The 26,048-nt window shown below is 46.1% G+C and overlaps 1 protein-coding gene across 4 annotated transcripts in view; it reads left to right on the top strand.

The window, feature by feature from the left end:
• STIM2 (stromal interaction molecule 2) overlaps positions 1 to 26,048 on the top strand; it is a 70,758-nt gene that overhangs the window by 18,770 nt on the left and 25,940 nt on the right. For all 4 annotated transcript variants that reach the window (XM_054164227.1, XM_054164245.1, XM_054164239.1 and 1 more), the window contains exon 2: positions 24,894 to 25,024. In XM_054164227.1, the coding sequence (XP_054020202.1) occupies positions 24,894 to 25,024 (131 nt within the window). The remainder of the gene's footprint in view (positions 1 to 24,893; positions 25,025 to 26,048) is intronic.

The following is a 26,048-nucleotide window of genomic DNA, read 5'->3' as shown; positions in this document are numbered from 1 at the left end:
AGATCAGCTGAGGCCTTATTACTGCCTGAATTGATGTTGACTTTTTCTGCACAGTTAATGAATGCCTCTATCACTGCATTCAGAATGGATGGTTGACCCACCACTTAATGTAGGGAATTATTTTTGTGTTCAGTCTAACACACGGAATAGACACAAAAGGCTTTTATATGTGTTCTGGAATCCCTTTTGCAAGAAGGGTTTGGATGTGCTGGAATGTGTCCACATGTGTCCACAGAAGGGCCACGAGGATGATCAGAGGGCTGGAGCTCCTCTCCTATGAGGACAGACTGAGGGAGTTTGGGCTGTTCAGTCTGGAGAGGGCTCCAAGGAGACCTTTTTGTGGCCCTCCAGTATCTGAAGGGGGCCTACAAAGAAGCTGGGGAGGAACTTTTTAGGGTGTTAGGTAGTGACAGGACTAGGGGGAATGGAACAAAACTAGAAATGGGTAGATTCAGATTAGATGTTAAGAAGTAGTTTTTCACCATGAGGGTGCTGAGACACTGGAACAGATTGTCCAGGGAGGTGGTAGAAGCCTCATCCGTGGAAACTTTTAAGGCCAGGCTGGATGTAGCTGTGAGCAACCTGATCTAGTGTGAGGTGTCCCTGCCCATGGCAGGAGGGTTGGAACTAGATGATCCTTGAGGTCCCTTCCAACCCTAACAATTCTATGATTGTATGTGGCATTAGAACATTGATATCCCTGAGCTGGACCCCTTCTTGTATATAGCCATGCTAGTAAATAACTGGATGTTCCCTGAACATGGCATGTTTCATCACTGCAATCAACATGGGCTGCTTGCAACAGAAGGTGGGTCAGAATGGACTCCATGCCTGGCACAGTGGTGAATATGGCAGCTAGCTTCCACTGCTGCCCATTCAGGCTGGAGAGAGGAGAAGCAAGCAAACATGAGGCAAGTCACTGGAACTGGTAAAAGTTTGCCAGTGTGGCCTTGTGAATGTTCAGCATAAGATGGATGCTAACTGAACATGGTGGAGAAGCTAGCTAAAGTTGTCAGTGGCATGAGGGATGAGCCAGGGGAAGAGTGTGGCACAGGTCATGCTGTGTAGTGCATTGTAGAAGGAGAAAAAGACCTTGGCATTGATGGTCCTTAGACCCACAGATCATTAGAGTGGTGGTGACAGACTTGTTTTCATGTAGGGTTTGAAGGGTTGCAGACACAGTTCCCAGCTGTAAACAAGTTGGGGACACTGGAATTGTTCCTTGTCTCTCATTCCTTTGGTGTGTTTGTTCATGGAAGTAAACATTACTTTGTCACAGCTGTTTAGGAAACAAGGATAAAGAAAACCAGAAATGCTAAATTGAGGCACAGCTTTAATTATGTGTTTTATTTTTGTGAGATCTGTGGTGATTCTGAAACTTTCCACGCTGAGGGTGCTTGGCAGGGCACAGTGTGTCTTTCAATTCCCCTCTCCTACATAACTTCATGTGGCTGATAGCTGATTCTCTGACAAAGCATCTCTTGTGTTTAGGGTAGGGTGTAGTAGTTGCTTTAACTTTCTTAAGGCCTTTGGTGTGGCGGGATTTGGGTTAGTGGATGCACCAGAACAGATTGCTCAAAAATCAGTGCTACTGAAGTGATGCTGCAAGAGACTCTGAAGGCTTTTTTCACCTTTCTGCAAGTAATTCAGGCTCGCTTCTGTTACTGCCACAGACTCGCACAGCAAACGGGGAGGGCTGTGTGCATGCACCTTCTCTTACCTCATTTTTTCAAACCATTAATGAAGTAAAGTTTTGGATATCACTTGTAGAGCTTTACAGACACCTGAGGTGGTGTATTCAACACAAAGTGATCTCGGGCAGTGGTTTTGCTGCTTTCTAAAGGAACAAAGTTGCATTTCTGCAGAGCATCCATCGCTGCGGTCTGTTAGGCAGAACCATTTTGCTCAGGTGAGACTTCTGCTGGGAAAGAAGATTCAGTTTGGTGGTGTGAACATGAGCCAGCAGTGTGCCCAGCTGGCCAAGAAGGCTAATGGCATCCTGGCCTGCATCAGGAACAGTGTGGCCAGCGGGAGCAGGGAGGTCATTGTGCCCCTGTACTCAGCACTGGGTAGGCCACACCTTGAGTCCTGTGTCCAGTTCTGGGCTCCTCAGTTTAGGAAAGATGTTGAGTTGCTGGAAGGTGTCCAGAGAAGGGCAACAAAGCTGGGGAGGGGTTTGGAGCACAAGCCCTGTGAGGAGAGGCTGAGGGAGCTGGGGTTGCTTAGCTTGGAGAAGAGGAGGCTCAGGGGAGACCTTATTGCTGTCTACAACTCCCTGAAGGGAGGTTGCAGCCAGGTGGGGGTTGGTCTCTTCTCCCAGGCAACCACCAACAGAACAAGAGGACAGAGTCTCAAGCTGTGGTTTAGGCTGGAAGAAATTCTTCACAGAGAGAGTGATTGCCCATTGGAATGGGCTGCCCAGGGAGGTGGTGGAGTCACCATCACTGGAGGTGTTTAGGAAGAGACTTGATGGGGTGCTTGGTGCCATGGTTCAGTTGATTAGGCCGTGTTGGATGATAGGTTGGACTCAATGATCTTGAAGGTGTTTTCCAACCTGGTCTGGCCTGTTCTATTCTAGTCTAAAACCTTGCTGTCTGGTGCTTTAAGAGAAAAGCCCTGGGTGTTATCCATGGTGGTGTAATGTGGAAATCATAGAAATTCTTCAGGAAATTGTAGGTTTTTTTCAGAGACAGCTCTTTTGGTCAACACTTGACACTGTTATTCACAAATGTCTTTGGACATGTTGCATTTCTGTCCAGATGTGGCTGGTTAAAGACTTCTTGAAATACAAATTGTTATCTTGCACATCTGGGAAGTAGCTTATTTGATATCTTGGAACAGTTGCCTGGGATGTGAGAAAAGGCTGTTGTAGGGAGCCTAGCACAGAGAGGTGCATCACAGGGATTTGGTTAACACCTCCTAGCAAAACGCCTTTGCTCCTTGACTTGTGTCCTGAGGTGTGAAGACTCTTCCAGCTTGATTGTTACCTTACACAAATAGCTTTCTGTTCCATCACGTAGATCTCATGCTGAGTAAGGTTAGTTGTCTTGGACATATGACGATCAGTAGAACTCCTAAGGGTCTAGTACACCATGGAAAGGCATCTTGGTGGTGGTTTTTTTGGTGGTTGTTTGTTTTTTTTTTTAGCTAGTAGCTATTCAAAATCATTATTTGGCTTACTTTTCTGTGCTGCTTCTGTACTTTTATATGCCTTTTTCACATGAAGGTCTCTTCTTTGGAGCTGGGCAGAACAGCACACAGTGCTCAAGCAAGGAAGGTGTGATTACCTCTGCATTCCTCTGTTTAGTAACTTTTAATAGCAGCTTATGAAGCACATAATGGACTTAAGCCCAATTAGCAATATTTCTGGTAAGAAGTTCTCTGCTAAAAAACATTCCGGGGTACTTAGCGCAGAGAGCAGCAGCGGTCAGTTCTCTGCAGCTTCCCCTCCACATCTTCCCCTCTGCAGCTCGGGCTGGGATTTCTCTTCAGTGGTTGCAGACAGCATTGGCTTTGTCAGCAGCACAGCTCAGGAGGAAGGAAGAGGATTGTTGTGCTGGCTGAGATTTCTGCCACTGAACTTGTAGCTGTTCAGCAGCAACTGGGAGAAAGGGAAGTGCCAGATTTTGGGTTGGGTATAACTGAGGAAGCCTTTGAGTACAAGAGACCAGCTCCATGCCTCACAGTCAGTAATTCTCCCCTGTGTTTGCATCCCGTCTCTGAGAAGTTGTCTTGCTTTTACACACCATACCCTCCCTTCTGCTGGGTGCATCAGCTTAGGGAAAGGAGTTTGTGCGGTTTATTGGCTGTTGAATTTGCCTGCAGGTAAAACACTAGTGGAGCCTCAAGAAACAGGCAACATTTTCCAGGCAGAATTGGATGTAGCTGTTTTTGTCTTAGAACATTTGTGCAATATTTCAGCACCAGAACAAGAGGACACAGTCTCAAGCTGTGCCAGGGGAGGTTTAGGCTGGATGTTAGGAAGAAATTCCTCATAGAGTGATTGCCCATTGGAATGGGCTGCGCAGGGAGGTGGTGGAGTCACCACCACTGGAGGTGTTAAGGAAGAGACTGGATGGGGTGCTGGTGCCATGGTTTAGTTGATTAGATAGCGTTGGATGATAGGTTGGACTCAATGATCTTGAAGGTCTCTTCCAACCTGGTTTATTCTATTCTATTTCTGACATTGATAAGGGAATAGCAAACTGCAGGCACTCTGAGCACAGGACAGGCATTAAGGAAAGTGTGGCTTTTCCTTGGTTGATAAACAGTTTTTTAGACAGCAAACAAATAGAGGATGTTGCCAGGGACCAAGGATTCCTGTGAATCTGGACTGAAATGAACAGGGCAAAATTGTCTGGATTTCTGCTAATAAAACTATAAAGCTCTATGGCTTGAGGGAGCACTTTGGTGAGATCTTTGAGCTGGTGTGAACTTTATCTTGCAGGAGAGAGTGCTGGCTGCCTGCACTCAGAGGTGTTTGAGAGGCAGGGCTTAGCAGTTCATCTGCAGCACTGACACAGCTGAGCTATCACAGTAAGGCGGCTTTAGTGTCACTGGCATCCCTGCCCTCGTGTCCAGCACTGTCTCTGATGGCATAGGATGGTCCTAGTTCAACAGTGTTGGCATGCTCCTACTGATTGAAGGCAATCCCTGGTGCATCTAGAGAATTGTGGTGCTCTTTCCTTTGTTTTTCTCTCTGCAATGTCCTCTTTGAAAAAACAGCTTTCAGAAATTAAAATATAAACAACGCAACCCCCCCAACAGACCCCTGGTTTTAGCATTGCTCAGACAAGGGTGTATGCTTGTAAAAAATACTGTACAAACTTGAATGCAAGAAGCTCCACCTAAACATGAGGAAGAACTTCTTTAAGGGTGCTGGAGCCCTGGAATAGGCTGCTCAGGAAGGTGGTGGAGCCTCCATCTCTGGAGACATTCCAAACCCACCTGGAAGTATTCCCGTGTGACCTTTTCTAGGTGACCCTGCCTTGACAGTGGGGGTTGGACTTGATATAGAATCAACAAGGTTGGAAAAGACCTCAAAGATCATCAAATCCAACCTGTCACCCAACACCTCATGACTACTAAACCGTGGCACCAAGTGCCACATCCAATCCCCTCTTGAACACCTCCAGGGATGGTGACTCCACCACCTCCCTGGGCAGCCCATTCCAATGGCTCACAACTCTCTCTGTGAAGAACTTTCTCCTTACCTTGTGCCTAAACTTCCCCTGGTGCAGCTTGGGACTGTGTTCTCTCATTCTGGTGCTGGTTGCCTGGGAGAGGAGACCAACCCCATCCTGGCTACAACCTCCCTTCAGGTAATTGTAGAGAGCAAGAAGGTCTTCCCTGAGCCTTCTCTTCTCCAGGCTAAACAATCCCAGCTCCCTTAGCCTCTCTTCACTCCAGAGGTCCCTTCCAACCCCCACCATGCTGTGATTACTTTGATTTGTTAAGTGGAAAAACCCTGTAACTGTTGAAGAATGCCCAGTGATGCATATCTGCCATTCTGCTGCTGCTAAAATGAGAAACTAACTACAATGAACCACTTGTTTAAAACAACCAACAAAAAAAACCAGTTTTAGAAAGTGGGAACTGCTTTTTGAGCAGAGGGAAGTAGCAATCTCTAATCACTAGATGAGGTGTTGCATGACTGAAATGGTATTTATGGCTTAAAGAAAGAAAAAAGGTTAGGAAGCTGCAGAAAGGAGATGGATTTGATACCAGAATGTCAAAGCCACCTGACAGCAGTTTGGTAATACCTATTCCCAGGTAAGGAGAGCAGTGAGAAGCTGGAATGAAAGCCCTGGGACTGGGTATGAAATGTGCAAGATGCTGAGGGAAAACTGAGTTAACTCAAGCCAAGCAGGGAGCAGCTGTGTGGTGCCGTGGAGGGAGAAGTGACACCAACAGGAAAGCACCGACCTGCTTGATTGTAGGAACTGACAGCACTGATAGCAGACAGTAACAAGTTGTAGTGGCTTTTCTGAGCTTCTGTACTGCAGGAATGAGGCCTCTGTGCTTCTCCTTGGCTTGCTGTGTAATGCTTGTCAGTAGCTGCAGCTCTCTGGCAGTGTAGGTAGCGTTTTGGAAACTTGGGTTTGTGCTAGATAACGAGTTGATTGCTTGGAATACTAGATGTTTTTGTGGCTTCTTCAAATCCTGCTGTTTAGCTAGCTATGGACTGAGCAAAACCAGGCTGGTGGCTGTAGCCACAGACTGCTGCTCAGTGGTGTGCTGCCAGTGACTGAGTTCCTCTGCAGGTCCTGGCCCAGGTGGCTGCAAGCTGACTGAGATGTTTGCACCCAAGCAAAATCTCAAGCCTGACTTATGACACCAGCTTTCTATCGTCTTCCTGATGAGTTAATGACACAACACAGAGCCTACAGCTTCAGCCTGTTTTCTTCTGTCCTGTGTTGAGGGCCCCTTGGTGTGGAGGAGGAGAAGGGAAGCTGCTGGTGAGATGAATTTTTGAGTCAGTTTGCAGTCTCAAAGGTGACAGGAAAAGGAGATGCAACAGATGTGGCTGAAATGTTTGTCCTGATTACCTTGTTTCTGTTGGAAACCTCTCTGAGGTGTGGCTTCTATCAGCCATATCTTGTGGGTGGATGATTCTCTAGACTACAGAAAGCAATCAATCAAGGTGGTGTGCTGGCAGAGCTGGGGTGGCGCTAATGTTTGGAGCAGGGTGGTGCTAGGACTGACTTGAACACATTCTGGACTCAGGGGTTGTTTTGAAGACAAATTTGACCTGAAACTGTTGCCTAGGTTTGTTGTTTTAAATTGCCATCAGGCTTCATTTAACCATAGAATGGTTTGGGTTGGAAGGGACCTTCAAGATCGTCTAGTTCCAACCCCCTGCCATGGCCAGGGACACCTTCTACTAGACCAGGTTGCTCAAGGCCTCGTGTAATTTGGCCTTGAATACCTTCAAGGAGGAGAGACATCCACTACTTTCCTGGGCATCCACATCCTGTTTCAGTGCCTCAGCACTCTGAGATATGGGAAACTGTTGTCAAATTCTTCCTTGCCCAGGCTTTGACTGGCCCAGGGCAAGTGTTAACCTTCAGTAGGTCAGTGTGCCCAGTTATTGGTAGATGACCTTGGCATCTGTTAATGTAGTGAATTATGTAGCAATGGCTATAAGGTTTAAAAATAAAAGTATAGTAAGAAAAGCTAAGTGTTCAGAGAAGATCTTGTATTGGGATGTCCCTGTGGGAATACTAGAGCTAAAATCCTACTTGTCTTGAAGTAAACCTTCCTTAGCTGGCTGCTTTTTGGTGCTGGCTCTCTTGAGCAGTGCTGTGCCACACTCCTCTGCTCTCCTGGGCCCTGTGCACTCACAGGAGCATGTGGCCCTTACGAATGGGAACTCATCTGGCCAGTGCCAGTGGGTGTCTGAGCACAGCAAAGATGATCTCTTAAAGCAGCCCTCATCCTCCTGCTGCCTCCTTTTTGGGCTTGTTTCAAATTGGCCTGCAGGCAGAAAGCCCTTCCAGGTAAGGAAAAGCTGTGTGCTTGTGTTCACCTCAGGAGCTTACGAAGACCAAAACAATGTCTGTGTGATGTTGCATATGATAGAGAGTGGGCAGGAACTGCTTGCTGCTGCTTTTCAGAGTAAAATGGATGCTTGCTTTGAGTGAAGTACCTGAAGATGTGTGTTCTGGAGCTGGGTGCTTCATTTGTCATCTCGCTGCTCTGGAGTTGTGGAGTATCTCCTGTTGAGCTGAGTTCTCATGGAAAGGCAGACAGAGATTGAGGTGAAAGCAATGGTTTGTGTTTGCTTCACAGTTTCTGTGTGCTTTTGGCATTTTGCACTTGAAACAGGAGAGATTGGATTTTTGTCTTGGCCTAGTAGCCATGCAGTCTTGTCCAGGTCTTTCAAATGCTGATGTAATCTTTATCTGAATTGCCAAGCCGAAAGAACTCTGTTCTATTAATCAGGCTTTACTATAACACATAATCCTTTGTGAGGGATCAGTAAATCAACAGCCCATGTGATCTGCTGTGAAACACGGGGATTGAAAGAACTCTGCTCTCCAAGTTTGTTTAGTAAAACTTGGGTTGAAGTACATTTTATTTAAAAAAACCAAACCAAGCAAACCCCCTCCCCCAATCCCCCTCCCCCCAAACCAATCGCTTACAGAAATTAATTTTTTTACCACTAATTCACACTACCCAGTGACTTCTATGGTCTCAAAATGTTTATTTTCTTTTAATCCTTGGTGAAACTTCTAATTATTTACACCATGCCAGTCAGTAAATTAAGTCTGATACATTGATTTTTTTTGTTTTCAGAGGGCACCTTGGTGCTTGAGCCTGGTTAAGTGCTGGTACTTAAAAATTCGACTAGCTTGACTCTGCTTACTAGGTGAGCTGTTCCTGACAAGTGCTGGAAAGCAGCTTTTAGCTAGCTGCATGAAAGTAAACAATGCTCAGGTTCAGTTACAAGGAACAGCTGCTGCTGCTCAGAAGAGGCTGGGCTGAATTCTCTTCTGTTTAAAGCCTGAACTGCCTTCAGAGTTACAGCTTCTATAACGTGCTCCCTGCAAGCAATTGTACATATCAGCTGTGAGCTCAGGAGTTCTTCTACTGAGGCAGAATCTCTTCCAGTTGATGAACTGAGCTCTGCTGGAGTGGATTTGGGTATGTTTTCAGGGTGTTGGTTGCATTAGTTCTCCAGATCTCCTTGATTTCACTCAATTAACTAATTTTGCTTGCTGCTTCTTAGCACATTTCAGAGATGCAGTCATTCCTACAGCTTTCCAGTAAAAATATCAGTAAAGTCTCAGTTTGCAAGCTCTTATTTTTTGTGAATACATTGGCTGTTTTTGGTGAGGTTCTTTTGCTGCCCTGCTCCTCGTAGATGAGTAAAACCGATGGTTTGCCATCTTCTCTCCTCATCTGCCATTTCCACACCCTCCTGTTTCCCTCCCCCCTGCTGCTGACTGCAACTGAGCCAACAGCATCTTGAATCTTATTTTTGATCAAGATTGCAGTTGTAGTGCAGCAAGTTATGTAACACTGTGTCATAAATTACTTTCTCTGCTTGTAGAAACAGTGGAAAGGTTTGAAAGCGGCCCTAACTTCTGTAGATGAAAACTGTTCACCCTCCTCAAAGGGTCAGCTTTAAAAACCTGTGTGAATGTCCAAAAGGCCATCCAACCTTTTGTAGGTGTTTGTCCTTAGGGAATATTAAATATTTCCATATTGCTGAAAGAAAATGTGAGGCTTCTTACCAAACCAGCACTGGATGCTGCTGGAGCTTTAGAAAACTTAGCGTATCAGATTTTCTTGAGCCATGGCCCAAAGGTCTAAGCTTTTGCAATGGATGCCTCACTTCAAAGCACAGGTTGTCATTTAGCTGGGGCCAAACTGGCCATCTGTAGTAGAATTTTAGCTGATTTGCCCTCATAATGTTGTGCATAAAGAGTGTCTCCTAAAACAACTAATTTCTTGTGGGACTACAAGATGCAAAGCAGTGTTATGCAATGTACAGTGCAGCCTAAATCCCTCCTCCTGGCCTGAACATGCCAGTAGTGGTGAATTCTATAATTCTTTCCTCTGAAAGGTTGATGTTGAGCTCTGGGCTGCTACAGGCACAGCAGTCTTGGACTCCCTGCTCCCTTCATTGTATTTCTGCTGGAACTCTCATCCCTTCATTATACACAATGTACTGCTTTGAATCAGGGGGTGGTAGAACTTAGAGATCTTGGGACTTCTGACAGAGGCATGGGGTGTTAAGATGAGGGGTAATGGCTTCAAACTGGAAGAAGCTAGATAGAGATAAGAGATGAGGAAGAAATTATTTCCCATGAGGGTGGTGAGACACTGCAGCAGGTTGCCCAGAGAAGCTCCAAGCCTTGAAGTGTTCAAGGCCAGGCTGGATTGAGTTCTTGAGCAAGCTACTGTAGTAGGTGTCCCTGCCCATAGCAAGGAGCTGGAATTGGATGATCTTTTAACGTCCCTTCCAACCCAAACCATTCCGTGATTGTGTGATTCCTAAGCAGGTTAATTGGAGGAGTTAATTGCTGATTACCAAATGAAGAGGGCAGTTGGTGGGCAGTGCAGTCTCTGTCTATGGTGTTCCCACAGGTAATGGAGGTGAGGAAATGGTCCTGCTTACAGGGTGATAAGCACACTCAGCTTTCAATTCGTGATGATTGTACCTCTTAGGAGGGCCATCTTAATCTCATGGTTTTCAAAGCTGCGTTTAGGTAACCCTAGACAAATACTGCTGTTCTTTGCTCTGTCTCCAGCACATGGCTAGGTGGCTGTGATGGTTTAGCCTAAACTGTCACAGTGGCTCATGCTGTTTCCAGAATTTCTGACTAGCAGTAGAATTTTTCTGAGCATGTCCTCCTGGTTAAAAAGTTCTGATGAATTAATTTCTCGATAGTGTGAACTGAATCAGTTTGAAAACACCTGTTTGCTTTAGGATTTTAGAGGCACCAACACCTGGCTTTGGGTGGGCATTGGTAATCAAATTTCACTGGTGCAAAGAGAACTTGAGCAAACATTTTACATGGCAGCAGAGTGTGTTTACGTGTAACTGTTCTGGGAACTGGAGACTTCTGTGTATTAATGTCTGTGTGTAAATTTCACTAAAGAAATGAAACTTAATGAAAGGAGGAAACTGTTTCCTTTGTGGTTTACTACAACAAATGGAGAGTATACCTTTGTGTTATGGTGAGCATGGCACAATTGTCAGGCATTTTTCTGCTACCAACTGGATGTTCATAGAATCACAGAATGGTTTGGGTTGGAAGGGACATTCCATATCATCTAGTTCCAACTCCCTGCCATGAGAAGGGACACCTTCCACTAGACCAGCTTGCTCCTGGCCCCATCTGACCTGGCCTTGAACACCTCCAGGGAGGGGGCATCCACAGCCTCTCTGGGCAACCTGTGTCTCACCACCCTTGCTCTAAAGAATGTTGATTGTGTTCAGTATTCCTCAGGAATGCAGAGCAGAAAAACGTTGTCTTCCTGCCCCCTCGGATGGCTTGGTGTAAAAATTGCTTTAAAATGGTAGAGTTCTAGCCTAACACATCACTGTTACTATAGACAAGATGAATTCCTTGCTGCTGGCTGAAAGTTAGACTGACAGGGGCTAGCTGGTGCTTTGGATATCAGCTTTGTCAGGTACTACATGCAGGGCTTGAAGCTGGACCTTGCAGATAAAGCCTGCAGAATGTGTTCCTTGTGCTTGGTTAAACCAAAGGGAAATTGCAAGGTGGAACAAAATCACAAAACATGCTCCTCTTTGAGATGTGAAAGAAGCTTCAGATGGGCTTTATTGTCTATGGAAGCCATAAACCAGCAGCATGACACCTAACAAGGCAAGAGAGGAATGCCAGCATGTTTGAAAACATCCCAGATTTAATCCAAGTGTTTTCTCTACGTGTTCTGTTTATCACACATTTCTGTGTCTGTGGGAAACAGGTGGTCTCGTGTGAAAGCAGCTTACTGGGGCTTTGGAAGTTGGGATCTCACGGAATGTATTGAGGTAGAATCAATCTGTGGTGGTTCTGGTTTACTTCTGTTTGTGCTGAGTGATGGGCAGATGGCTTTTTGAACTCCTGGATGCTGTTTCCTTTTTGATATTGCAGATGATGGACTGCCTGTATGTGCTGATATTTGATATATTAAAGAAAGGTAACGTAGCGGAAACATTTCTAGCTGCTGGAATCTGGCTCTCTGCCTGCTTTCCTGCTTCTGCCTGTGCAGGCAGCAAAGAGACCCAGAAGCACTGGTGAAATACCATGCATGAGATCCCCACTTCCAATTTGCAGTGTGTCCAGCACAGTTAAAATAGAATAAAAATAACCTAGGATGTTTGTTTTCATGCTTTAACCTTTTCAAATCTGATAGGTGCAGATCAGTATTTAGTGTTCAGAGTCTTATGACAGGCTCTAAAATGGACAATGACATTTGCTGTTTAAACAAACATGTATATGTCATAAAGCACCTGTGATGAGCCTTGGAAGTAAAAGCAGTCAACATCTGGAACAAAGCCTTTCCTTTCATCTTGATATTTCCCAATGTATGTCAGGAAGATGGTTTGGGATTTAAGCGAGGACTCAAAATATGTTACATATCTCTTCATGTCATTGGTTTCCTTTCAAGATATCTTGTACCATTGTTCATTTGCATTTTTTGGGTGACCTCGGTTGTCACAGTGTTCATTTTTAAGAGATCATCATACTTGCTTGCTCTTTCCAGGCTGTTTTTTCTCTGCAGAAACCTGTCCTGTGGTCCTAACAGTAGTGAAAATAAAAGCTTCAACCCTTAAACAAAACAAAAAACCCAATCACAAACCCACTTGGCTTTCTGGAGCCAGGAGTCCTAGGCTGCCAGCTTTGGGACAGGACCTGTGGTGTTGCTTTTGTTTGTAGTCCTGTGTGTAGAATTCTTTGTGCCTGTTCTGGCTTCTGGAACTGAGAGCTTGAAGATGGGGAGTGCATAAATGCTAGTGATGTTTGGGAGAGACCTGCACTTAGCAGAGGCTTTGAGCTTGCTGGTGTTAGTTTGTGGAGATGAGTTGTCTCTGGACAACATCATGATATGAACTGGTTGCAGTCAGGAGCTAGTGACTTCTCAAGTGTGTTGAGGAGAGCCTTGGAGAAAAGACAGGTGCTGAGATAACTGGAGCGATGTTAGAAACAGAATCACAGAATGGCAAGGGCTGGAAGGGATCTTTGGAGATTGAGTCCAAGCCTCCTGACAAGGCAGGATCACCTAGAGAAGGTCACACAAGAACATGTCTAGGCATGCTTGGAATGTCTCCGGAGATGGAGATTCCACTGCCTCTCTGAAACTTATGTTCAAGTTTGTGCCTGTTATCTCTTGTCCTGTCACTGGGCACCACTGAAAAAACCCTGGTCCCATCCTCCTGACACTCACCCTTGAAGTATTCATTAGCATTGATGAGATTTCCTCTTAGGCTGCTCTTCTCCAAACTAAAATCCCCAATTCTCTCAGCCTTTCTTCATCAGAGAAATGCTTCGTTTCCCCTTAGAATCTTTGTTGCCCTTTGCTGTACCCTGTACTCTCTCCAGCAAGTCCCTGTCCTTCTTGGACCAAGGAGCCCAGAACTGTTCTGTCAGATCTCCTGGAGTGTTTTGCTTGTTCTTGCTCCAGCTCCTGCCATAGGGTTCAAAAAGTCTGGTTTATATGTTTTAGGCCACAAAACCTACTTGGAAAAAAATGCAGGTTGTCTCATAGTTCATTGCTGTGTGTAAGGTTCAGTCATGGGCTCAGCTTGCTGCAGGTAAATGTCTGTCATTTTTCCATTGCAGGGCTGTTATTTCCAGCAAGTTGTCTAGGACTGGGTTCAATTTTGAGCCCCTTTCTCTGAGAAGGATGTTTTGCTGCTGGACTGGGTTCAGAGAAGGGCAGTGAAGCTGGTGAAAGGTCTGGAGAACAGGTCTGGTGAGGAGCAGCTCTGGGAACTGAGGGTGTTTAGTCTGGAGAAGAGGGAGCTGAAGGGAGGCCTTCTCACTCTCTACAGCTCCCTGAAAGGAGGTTGGAGGTCTTTTCTCACAAGTCACAACTGATAGGACAAGAGAAAGTGGCATCAAGTTATGCCAGGGGAGGTTTAGGTTGGACATTATGAAAAACTTCTACAACAAAAGGGTTCTCAAACACTGGAACAGGCTGCCCAGGGAAGTGGTTAAAGTGGTTAAATTCTCATCCCTGGAGGTGCCATCTAGATATGGTGTTCATGGATATGGCCCTGGTAGATTTAGATAATTGTTGGACTTGATGATCTTGAAGGTGTTTTCCAACCACAGTGATTCTGTGATTATATGACTGACTTCAGATTTTGGAGCTCTTGATTCATCGAGTTTCCATTTTTTTCCTACTGTGTGATTTTGTGCACAGAAGGTGAGCGCCCAGTGTGCGCACGCTGGGCAAGAGCTGGCTGCTCTTTCACTGACCACCTTAGCACTCAGGGAATGCATAATGTAAAGCCACCCTATTTTTATAGGCCCAGAAATACATTCATCAAAATGGTATCAACCAAGAGGCATCTCTGAGCCATGCAGCTCTGGTTTGTCTGTGCATTCTGTTAAGTGCAAGTTTGGGCAGTAGCATGAGGATAGAGATTGTTTTGAGGATGTGTGACTTTCCTTTTCTTTCACGTTCTGAAAACTTTATTTTAAACTGGGCTCTTTAGATCTGATTTGCATAAAAGAAGCCAAGGAGATGGGAGCCAGGGTCAGTAGATTTGTCAGCCCTCTTTATCACTTGGTGAAATTCATCATCAGGAAAATATTTCACAGCGTATTAGTAGGAGCAAAAAGTGCCAGTTGTGCAGCCTGGGTGTGAGTGCTGACTGCAGAGGGGCTTGTGTCAGCTCCTGGAAGGAGGACAGACCTTAACTGGCCAGCAATCTGCACATAAGCTAACAGCACTATTCAGAGAAACTGAGATTTATTTATGCATCCTTCAAATTAATGATCTGGTGAGTGGTGCTCAGAGGAAGTGTTTCATTATGGTATGTTTGACAAAATGAATCTATGCGCTTGGAGTCTGTCTTTCTGAAAGTATAAACATTCCACAGGCTGACAAATGTGGTACTCAAATGCTAGGATCCGAACAGATTGTGTGTTTCAGAAACGAAAAGGGCCCTGGTGCTGAGCTTCCTTTACTCCCAGTACAATGTGAGGTTTCGGTTGGATCACTCAGCTCTGCTCTTCTCAAAGTATAAATACATCCTGACAACGTGTTGTTACAGGAACGCTGGAGGAACTGAGGATGCTACAGATGGTGCTCACAGAGGATTAAATTTGATGCCTTGGCTAGAACAGTTAATAATCTACGTAGGAGATCAGGTGGTGTAAAAGGCTGGAGTAATTCAGTAATGTCAGCAATGCCATGCCTGCACGCCTGATTCATGGATATAAGAGAGGTTTCGGAATCACAAGCGAAAACAAATCCATCAGAGCGCAAACGGGTGTGATTAGAAGTTTGAAGTCATGTACAATTTTATATGAAAATAATTAATCTGGCTACAGTGCACTCCTCTGAGTTACACTTTTACTACATCTCAATTCATTTTTCTGAAGATGTAAGGTTTTAGCTCTCAAAAGAATCACAGAATCATTAAGGTTGGAAAAGACCTTCAATATCACTGAGCCCAACCATCAAAGCAAGTCTTAAAACCACATCTGTGATTACTTCTTAATGCCTTTTACTAGTTTAAAATTATGTAGAGGTGGTAAAATACTTCTCAAGTGCTTTCCCCAGCCTCCTTTTTAATTCCAAGAGGGGAACAACCTTGTCAGCATGGAAAAAGGTTGTAAACTTTTAAATTACAGCCATGCTCTCACTCTGGTTATCCAGAGAGGGATTTGGTGGTTTGTGCTCTGCTTAGGTCTTGAGCCGTGTCTGAGCAGAAGTGGGTACAATGAATTTTCACTACACAGTTTTAACCAGAAGGCTAAAGATCAGGCTTTTGGATGAGTGCACAGCAGAGGAGGGGAATTCTGAGCAAAAGGGTGAGGTTTTCTGATGAAACCAGTTACTAGGAGGCTTGTTTCAGAAATGACATGGACATGTTGCCAGATGTTTGAAGTCACCTGTAAATTGCCTTCCTAACTTCTGAACAAATTAGGAAAGTGGCTTAAATGTGCTCCTGCTGTTGTTCCATAAGAGCTGAGAAATTCCTGGGCAGGTTGAAGTCTGTGATCAGGGACAGGCTGCAGCACTTCCAGCTACTCTGCTGGGAATGGGGAGAGAGTTACTACAGCAGCAGCTAAGAGCCAGTCAGAGCTGAAATGTGTGCTGTGCTTAGAGGCATGTTACGTGTTGGTAGTCACTGACTGTATATGAACATCCAGCTGTAGTTTATGTCATCAGCTTCATTTGTCATCAGAGCATTAATTAACTCACATTGGTAATTCAGACCCGTTTCTTTGATAGCTGTAATCTCTAACACGTGTGGGATATAAAGCAGAAATACTCTTGTTGATTTTGTCTGAGTCACGGGTGTGCTTTTAGTCCAGCTGAAGTCATGGCTGTAGGTCCCTTTTGAACCTAGGTAAATTTGGTTTTTTGTCTTGGAGCTGCTTTAATTGTAAATGTTAATTACTGTATTGTGCACAGACTACATCATATGCTTCTAAAGGTGTGTTAAGTAATTTTCACTGCCAAATCAAGATACGGGGATGAAAGCCGAGGTTTAAACAGCATTAAATATTTACCTTCTTGGTCGTCTTGTACTAATGCATGTGAGACACTTTCCCGTTGCTGAGAGTAGGGATCAGGTGCCTGGCTTTGTGGTTTTAACTGCACGTTCATGTGAGTCCATAGGTTTGTGTAGTGAGTGTTGTTAAAGTACAAGTGAGGGTGGAAGGAGGAAAAGCCAGAATTTTCGACGGCTTGCATAAGCTGCGTCTCCCAGTTTCCTCTCCTCCTGCTTTGTTAGGGTTGGCAGGAATTCCTCTGCTAAATTAGGCTACTTTGACTATTGTATACAATTGTCCAACTTCCTCTTCCCTTCAAACTGCTGCATTGCTCAGGGAGGGTGTGGGAAGGAGATGGAAAAGCCATGAATCCGTCGTCTTGATTTTTTGTTTAGTCAGACAAAGCAGGGTTGTAATTTACTAATTAATTTCCTAACAGCCTAACTGAAGTGTTTACACTGATGTTTTGTGGTGGCAGAATCATCCTTGACATGATTAGCAGACCCAGATTTCTTTTTATACAACCACTGCTGGGCTGGTTATTTTTAATGCCGTTAAATTAAAGCAGAATTACATTTGACATCAAATATAATTATCCAAATGATTCCTTTTTCATATTTTGAGTAAACATGGGAGCTTTTTTCCTTATCTTTCTAAAGTGCTTCAATAGTTTTCTAAGATAGTTGACAATGTTTTGACTGTCTTAACAAGTGACCAAAAAGCCATGTGTCTGCTGTTCTGCAGTCTGTTTTGAAGCTTTTTATCTAGGAAAAGCTTAGAAAAGCTTGAATTGAAACCTGTCTGAGGACTTTGCTTTGTTAGTGGCATCGTTTATTTGACTGGATTTCTACTTTAAAAAATATAATCCATGAAATCATAGTTTGTTATTTAATGTGTGTATATAAAAAAAATGAAATTTCAGTTCCTCATTAGACAGCTTTTTGGTGGGTGTGGAGAAAGCAGAGATGTGCTAATGGTGATTTAAGGAAAAATCAAAGCCTTCCCTGCCTCATGAAGTTTCTAGTATCCTGCAAGGGAGGGTGGGTGGAGGGGGGAAATGTAACTGATTTGCATCTCTGAAAAGGTACAGAAATAGGAGAATAATAAATGGACACTCCTCAGTAGTGCCACGGCCAGGCTTGGCTCTCTCCTGCAGAGATCCCTTGTGTACATCTTGCAGCAGCCACGATTTATGTTAAGGCTGTTTGAAGTGCCAGCTTTGATTACTGGAGGTTGGTTAGTGGGATTGAAAAGAGTGATGGCAGCTTTCATGGAGCTGAACTGCAGAGTTGTGGTGTGGGCTGGGTTTGGGTTTGGTAACTGAAGGTGTTGCCAGTCACAAAGCGTGGCACACATATGGTAGCAGGTCCAGGGAGGGATCCAGGGCTGCTTGCTCCAGCTCTGGAGCCCACAGCACAAGAAAGACCACGAAGGTGATCAGAGGGCACCTCTGCCCTGAAGACAGGCTGAGCAAGTTGGGCTTGTTCATGCTGAAGAAGAGAAGGCTCTGGGGAGACCTTAGGGCAGCTTCCCAGGATTTGAAGGGGCTCCAGGAGAGCTGGAGAGGGACTTTTGACAAAGGCATGGAGTGAAGAGGGGTAATGGCTTCAAACTGGGAAAAACTGGATTGAGATGAGACATGAAGAAGATATTCTTGTTCATGAGTGTGGTGAGGCACTGGAACAGGTCGCCCATGGAAGTTGTGGAGGCTCCAAGCCTGGCAGTGTTGAAAGCCAGGTTGGCTGGGGCCTTGAGCAAGCTGGTCTAGTGGAAGGTGTCCCTGCCTGTGGGAGGGAGGTTGGAGTTAGATGATCTTGGGGGTCCCTTCCAACTATTCTATGACTGAAACAAGTTCTGCAGATACCAGGCCTTTCAGTCAGGAGTTTCATCTGCAAGTCTCAGCTGCTGTTGCTGTGTGAGCTTCTAAACACCATTTCAGAAGTCACCCGGGTTTTCTTTAACTCCCAAATTAACGGAGTGATGGAAAAGCTTGATGTGAAACTTGACATTTTAAAATCCTTTGGAGGCAATGTTGCACCTTTCTCCACTCCCTTACTACTGCATTTTCCTCTTGAGGAAGCTGATCTAAGTAACATCAGTGTTGTGATTAGAGGAGTGGTGTATTCTGCCCTCTTTGTTCAAATTTTGTCTGTTTTTTAAAAGGTGTTTTTAGTGGAAAGATCTACTGCAATGATGAACTTTATTTTTCACTCCAATCATTTGAACAAATGTCACAAATGACATTGTCAAGTTAACTGTTACATCCTGCTCAGCCTACTTGCCATATGGAGGAGTTTAATTATTAAGAGTAGGAGTGATTTGCTTTGGGAGCTTTTAATTGAAAGATTAAATGAAGCTCACTCTGAGAGGCTCTCTTCAAGCATCTGAAGATTTTAATGATGCCTTATATAAGGATTTAAGTTAAAAGCAACCTGTTTGTTGCCTTCGCTCTGAAGAGCTGCTTTGAACATCTGGTGAAGTTCTTGAAAACACTTGTTTTTCTGTCATTTTAGTAATCCTTGCTTGCATCTGACGCTCGGGTTTGTACTCAGGTCTTGAAAATCTGTTGTTTCACAGTTGGGTTTGGGTTTTTTTAGGCCTTGAATGACATTGAATTGCTGAAGAAAGTGTGATGTATTAAAGTACAGATTAAAACTGAAGGACAGAGGAAACAGACATCTTAAAGATATTAGAGTCATAGAATCACAGAGTTGTTTGGCTTGGGAAAGACCTTTAAGATCATTCTTTAAAGTAAGGATGGTGAGACACTGGAACAAATTGCCCAAGGAGGTTGTGGATGCCCCCTCCCTGGAGGTGTTCAATACCAGGTTGGATGGGGCCTTGAGCAACCATGGCAGGGGTTTGGAACTAGGCAATCTTGCAGGTCCCTTCCAAACCCAACCATTCTATGAATCATTGAGCTCAACTATCAACCCATCACCACCATGGCCCGAAGAGCCCTGTCCACATGTTTCCTGAATGTCTGCAGGGATGGTGACTCCACCACCGTCCTGGGCAGCCTGTTCCAATGCCTGCTGGGGATGCATTTGGCAGGGAGCTGTGGGTGTTGTGGCCACCTGCTTTGGCACTGGAGAATACAAAGAAGGCCTAGTGCTGTCACCACGGCTGGCTGAAACTCAGTTATTTTGAGCTGGGTGTACTTTCTTGGGAAGCTGACACTCCCGTAGTGCTTGCCTGTTCTGTGAGGCTTCCCTTGATCCCAGATGGCTCCTTGGGAACAAGGAGTTGTAAAGCTAGCAAAGCAGGGTACACTCCTGGAGTCCTCAGGAAAGGCAAGTCATGGGAGTGTGGGACTGCCATATGTCAGTGTGAAGAATGCTCTTCAGTTCTGTGAGGACATGGTGTGCTCACCATGGAGAATGTAGAGCAGCAATGCTCCAGGGAGCTCACAGCCCCTGGGCTGCCCTGGGTATGCTGGTGGGGAAACCAGAGACACCAGATTGCTCAGGCAGGATGAGGCTTTGTGCAGCCTGGTCTGGTGGAAGGGTGTCCTTGCCCATGGCAGAGGTGTGTTGGAAGTAGATCTTGAAGGTCCCTTCCAACCCAGGCCAGTCTATGATTCTGTGAAGTGTCAACTATGGGAGCCTGTGTTACCAAGGATCAGTGTGCCCTGTATGGCCCAAAAGGCTCAGGGAGGCATGGGGAAGGCTTAAGGCATGGGTGGTTTGAAGGGCAGGCTGGAGCTGCACATACCTGAGCAGGGCCCCCCAGCCAGGTGCTGGCACAGGCCTGGCGGCTGTGTGGCTAAATCACCTGGAGAGGCTGTGGGGCTATGTCTGTACCTGGCTGTGGGCTCTGTGTTCTGTGTGTGGGGCTGGGGGTTTTGTTCTGTGTGTGGAGCTTGGGGCTATGTGTGTGTGCCTGGCTATGAGCTGTGTGTCTGCGTGTCTGTGGGGCTCTGTGCGTGTCTGCGTGTCTGCGTGTGGGGCTCTGTGCGTGTCTGTGTGCCTGGCTGTGGGGCTCTGTGCTCTGTGCGTGTCTGCGTGTGGTGCTCTGTGCGTGTCTGTGTGCCTGGCTGTGGGGCTCTGTGCTGTGTGCGTGTCTGCGTGTGGGGCTCTGTGCGTGTCTGTGTGCCTGGCTGTGGGGCTCTGTGCTGTGTGCGTGTCTGCGTGTGGGGCTCTGTGCGTGTCTGTGTGCCTGGCTGTGGGGCTCTGTGCTGTGTGCGTGTCTGTGTGTGGGGCTCTGTGCGTGTCTGTGTGCCTGGCTGTGGGGCTCTGTGCTGTGTGCGTGTCTGCGTGTGGGGCTCTGTGCGTGTCTGTGTGCCTGGCTGTGGGGCTCTGTGCTGTGTGCGTGTCTGCGTGTGGGGCTCTGTGCGTGTCTGTGTGCCTGGCTGTGGGGCTCTGTGCTGTGTGCGTGTCTGCGTGTGGGGCTCTGTGCGTGTCTGTGTGCCTGGCTGTGGGGCTCTGTGCTGTGTGCGTGTCTGTGTGTGGGGCTCTGTGCGTGTCTGTGTGCCTGGCTGTGGGGCTCTGTGCGTGTCTGTGTGCCTGGCTGTGGGGCTCTGTGCTGTGTGCGTGTCTGCGTGTGGGGCTCTGTGCGTGTCTGTGTGCCTGGCTGTGGGGCTCTGTGCTGTGTGCGTGTCTGTGTGTGGGGCTCTGTGCGTGTCTGTGTGCCTGGCTGTGGGGCTCTGTGCTGTGTGCGTGTCTGCGTGTGGGGCTCTGTGCGTGTCTGTGTGCCTGGCTGTGGGGCTCTGTGCTGTGTGCGTGTCTGCGTGTGGGGCTCTGTGCATGTCTGTGTGCCTGGCTGTGGGGCTCTGTGCTGTGTGCGTGTCTGCGTGTGGGGCTCTGTGCATGTCTGTGTGCCTGGCTGTGGGGCTCTGTGCTGTGTGCGTGTCTGCGTGTGGGGCTCTGTGCGTGTCTGTGTGCCTGGCTGTGGGGCTCTGTGCTGTGTGCGTGTGGGGCTCTGTGCATGTCTGTGTGCCTGGCTGTGGGGCTCTGTGCTGTGTGCGTGTCTGCGTGTGGGGCTCTGTGCGTCTCTGTGTGCCTGGCTGTGGGCTTTGTGCTGTGTGTCAGTGCCTGGCTGTGTGAGTGCCAGCCGGGGGGCTGTGTGCCAGGCTGCCAGCTCATTGACTCGCAGCAGTCGAGGCACAAGTGTGTCCAGGGTAGATGAAAGATGTGAGGAGCTTTGGAACCATTTCTGGTGCCATATTCCTAAAATAAATTCCAGGGCTTTGCTGACACAGACACGTGAAAGCAGGGGGTCATTAATCCTCTTCTCTGCTTGTGTTGACAGTGCCACTTGGTGAGTTTAGCTCCCGGTGCCTCAGGAAATGGGCTGGAAAAGCCGTGATCATGGGAGTTGAGGGGCGTTTCAGACCGGGGTTTTTCTTGTTGTCTCACCTTATGTTGGCCTCCTTGCAAAAGGCAGGGCGTGGAGGGTTGCAGGAAGGAAAGGAAGGGGAAACCCCAAGGTGCTCAGTGTGACTTCCCCCCCTTATCTCTGCACCAAGCTTCCTGCACACTGAGCTTGGATAACTGCCCAGTTCACTGCCTGGTCTGTGCCCATGGTGCTGTGCACCTTCCTGCACTGGTGAAGACTCTTTGCCTCTGAGCAATTAACTGAGCTGCTCAGGGTGGGAGGAAGGCTTGTTTGAAAGCCTCTGCCAAGCTGGCTGAGACATAAATGTGACATTTGATTTTTTTAGTAATGAATTCCATCTTTATCATGACCACAACTTCTGAAGCTTCCTCCTCCTGAGCAACACTAAAAACTGGGCTGTGCCTAGAGTGACATGTGGAGTGTCTGTGCCTCTTGCCCACCTCAGATAAAAATCGTAGACTCACAGGTTTGGCTTGGAAGAGACCTTCAAGATCATCTAGTTCCAACCCCCATGCCATGGGCAAGGACATGTTCCACTAGAGCAGGTTGCCAACCTGCCTTGAACACGTCCAGAGAGGAGGCATCCACAACCTCCATGGGCAGCCTGTTCCACTGTCTCACCACCCTCACTGTAAACCATGTCACCTTTGGTCTCTGCTTTTTGTTAGAGGAAGGACCACATTCTGAGCTGCCAGGTTCATTCCCTGAGTGAGCATCTTGGTGTCATCTTTGTGCTCTCTCCTGTGCTGATGATTTTGGACTAAGTGTGTTTATGACAACACACCAAACTAGGAGAGAGAAACTGCTCCAGATGTGAAGTTTGATTTTATCTTCAAGTACCATAGAAGCTTTGAAATTCCAGAACACTTCTCATAGGATAGATCCAAAGTGCAAAATAAGTTACCAACCAGCTTTATAACTTGTTGTGGAACCTTAGCCCTGTGCTTATGGTGTGTATTCTATCTGGAGGCTTACCCTTTTGGCTGTTGCCTTGGTTAACTGGGGGGGATTGAGAAGTTTCTATCCACCTAGTAGTAACTGGAATTGTTTCTGCCCTGTGAGAGAGGCTTGCTAGAATCTTCTGCAGAGCTGCAGATGAAGTTTTTGATTTGGTAGGACTTCACAGGTATGCTTGTGAGATGCTTTGCACTTACTCCTTAGACTCTGGCTTTGTGATCTGTTTTTGTTTTGAAATTGCTCTCTGAAGAGGGGGCTGACAAGTGTTGGCAGTCTGGTAATGCAGAATTTTACCAGATGAAAATAAACTAGAAGGCAGACTTCGTTTCTGTGCAGAGTTGGTTAAGTCTTGTTAGATGTGAGGTGTGGTCTTACCTCAAGTTTCTCAGTCCCAAAAAGGAGCAATTGGCACTCCATCATCGCTTGAGAGAGATCAAGTGTTCCTGCAGCCAGCACCTGGGACATTTGAAGCACAAGCAGCCTGTTTGCTTTTCTCAAGAAGAGCCACAGGTCTTTAAAGTGCTTTCATGCTTAAATACCCCTGAAATGGTATTTAGCCCAATAATCTACCCCCGAAAGGGTATTTAAGATAAGTAACTCCTCTTATGATGAAACTGATAAACCTCAGTTTTGAGGAAATGCCTTCTTGGTTTGAAAAGCTGGGCTTTCAGTGAACAGAATGGAAAAACATCTGAGTGGGTGCTTGCAGGCTGTGAACACTCTTTATGTGACGTTTTGTTCTGTGTAAGAATGGAACTAAGTAAAAATTAAACAAGTTGGGAGTGTTTGAAGGACCTCTTTATCTGTTCTGACAATTGTGCTTGCTTCTAACCATAGATCCCATCTTGCAGTACAAAGATGGTTCTTCTAATATATGAGCATTTAAGTAGTGTTGTGTACTCTGTTCATGGCTATTGGAACGAAGTTGTTAGCACTTGTGGGTGATTAATCTGAGGTGATTATAATTACTTTGAGACGATCAATTACTGTTGCAAGGAGAAGCTCTACACGCAGCCCTGTGTTACAGGGAGAAGTCCTTTAGCCTCCCTCAATGACACCATTTTCTTTTCATTGCAAAGCAAAAATCTCAAGTCTTACCAGCATCCATTATTTTTAATGATTTTAAAATTTAGAGTAGAAAGAAGAACAGAATTCTGCCAACTCAGCTGGTCTGGAAATACCCAGTTATTTTTTCTGTTGCAAACTCTTGCTCCTATCCACTTCTATGATTCTATGCTTTCTGTATGTGCTTCCTTTTCATCACATAGGTAAATGAGCATTTAGTAAATACCACTGTAAATAGAAAAGCTTAATTAGTCCTTTGATTAGAAGGAACAAAAATGGTTCATCTCCTGCCTCAATTTGTATTGACATGATAGAAGTGAAGTACAGCAGTTTCTGGGACCGGTCAGTGCATTTTTACACTGGCTATGATAGCAGGAATTCACTGCCTTAGGAAAGCTGAACTTGGACAGCGTTTTCACAGATTGCACTGGGTTGGAAGGGACCCTCAAGAGTCATCTTGTCCAAACCCCCTGCAATCAGTAGGGTCACCTCCAACTAGATGACCTTCTCCCCCTTCTGTGTTCTGATGGTATTTGGTACATCAGAGTTAATGAAATTAGGCATTAGTTAATGCCAAGGTCTCTAAAAGGCCAGTCTTCAATGCTGGTTGGTCATCATGCAGGGTAGTGTTTTGGAGCACTTGGCTCATACCTTGAGGAAGGGTGAGTAGAGAGGTGTAACAGTCCGATGTGGTGTAGGCAGGGCTACCAGATACACACAAGTCATGAGCCTTCAGCAATGAATACAAGTGAAAATGTGCTATTTGTGACCTGGAATCCTGTCCAGAGTGACTGGCACACAGGATACCATCTATTATCACCAACTGAACTTTCTTTTGCCCTGTGCTTGCTTTCCTTCCTCCATTTTCTGCATTCACTAGCACTGTCTGCTTTGAATTTGATCTGCAGTGTGGCTGCCATCCCTTCATTGTCTGTGGATGCAGCAGTGAGTGTAGGACATGACAATCCCTTTGCTCCACTGCTGCCCGTTCAGCCTTTCAGAAAGGAGCTTTAAAAGTGCAGTGCCTTTATTTGCTGTTGCAGTGCTATGTTACTACGGATGGATGATAGGAAAAGAACCCCAGAGTCAAACTATTCCAGCCTATTCTGTGGGATTCCCTCCTGGAGAAGAAAAATAAGAGGCTTCATTCCACCCCCACCCATCCCTTCACTTCTTTTGTTACTCTCCAGCTAAATTTGAGATCTAAGATCTGGTGGCTTGTGCAGTGGAATCCATGTGCACATACAGCTCCCTTTCTCTTGCATGGGAGATTTATGTTCTGGAGTGACAGGAGCTGATGTTTCTGGTTTTGCTTTTCTTTTTGTTTCCCCTCCACTTTAGATCCCTGCAGCTCCCTCAGCCCACCGTGCTTCACTGAGGAGGATCGGTTCAGCCTGGAAGCTCTCCGCATGATCCACAAGCAAATGGATGATGACAAAGATGGTGGCATTGAAGTAGATGAAAGTGATGAGGTAGGAGGAGAAACCTTTACTTGTCCCTGCATGAGGTCTGTCTCTTCCCCCCCACCCCATTTTATATTGCTGCTCTTCACATTCCAGTGCTTGAGTAGCCCTTGCTGTTTTCCTTACTTCAGCCCATCCCACAGCCAGGTGTGTCAGGAGAGTAATTTCTAGAATTGTCCAAGAATGTCTGTTATTGTCTAAAATGGACTATTACTGCCCACTGCTCCAGTCTGGAGGGAATTTTTGTGCAGCTCTGAATTTAAGCTGCTCTTTTTGTGATTAGTGTAAGAGGCAGGGAAATGGTGTTGGTTTTGCTGGCAGAATGTGACCCCCAGCTGGTGTGATCTGCCACCTTTTAGCTTCTTTGTTCTAAGGTTTTTCTCGCTGAAGACATTCCTGGGCTTTACTGTTTGCCTTAGAGCTCTTCCAGGCACTTAATGGTGCAAGACAATACCTACTCCAGTCTAGAAAGCTTTCTTAGGTGGCTTTGCTAACATTTCATGCTAAAGTAGCAAGTGCTTCCTGCTGTAGGCTAATGTTAGATGAAGTCCATGAGCTAGGGAAGGTTATTCAGACCTGCCTGGAGCTGATCATGGTTGTGCTTGAATGAATTGGCTGGGTGGGCTCCTGCTGGTCATGGCAAAGGACTTGCCCTTGTAGCTTTCTTGGTTCTTGCTGCTTTTGCTTTCTGGCAGGTGTCAGGGTACAGGCTTGAGGTACCTTCATGTGTGGCTGTACAAGCAGTGGCTGTTGCTTGACCGTTAGGAATTCTCTGAAGGAATACAGGACAAGAGAGAGAATAGCCCAGAGTGAAATCATGGGCCTTGTAACTTTGGAGGGAAAAACCTGCCCTGCACCTGAGGGGGTGTTGTGGCCAAGCGGCTGAGGAACTGGAAATAGTCTATCTCTGTTGTCACAGAGTGTCTGGTTCCTGTCATTGATGTCTGGGACAGGCAAGGTCCAGTCTGCAAACTGGGACACTGGTGTGGGCTTCCTGAGGAACTTCTCAGCAGGGTGTGATTCTCCTGGCTTG

This window comes from Dryobates pubescens, chromosome 1 (assembly GCF_014839835.1).
Source record: "Dryobates pubescens isolate bDryPub1 chromosome 1, bDryPub1.pri, whole genome shotgun sequence".
In the NCBI taxonomy this organism is placed as follows: Eukaryota; Metazoa; Chordata; class Aves; order Piciformes; family Picidae; genus Dryobates; species Dryobates pubescens.
This window is presented reverse-complemented; position numbering and strand designations above follow the sequence as displayed.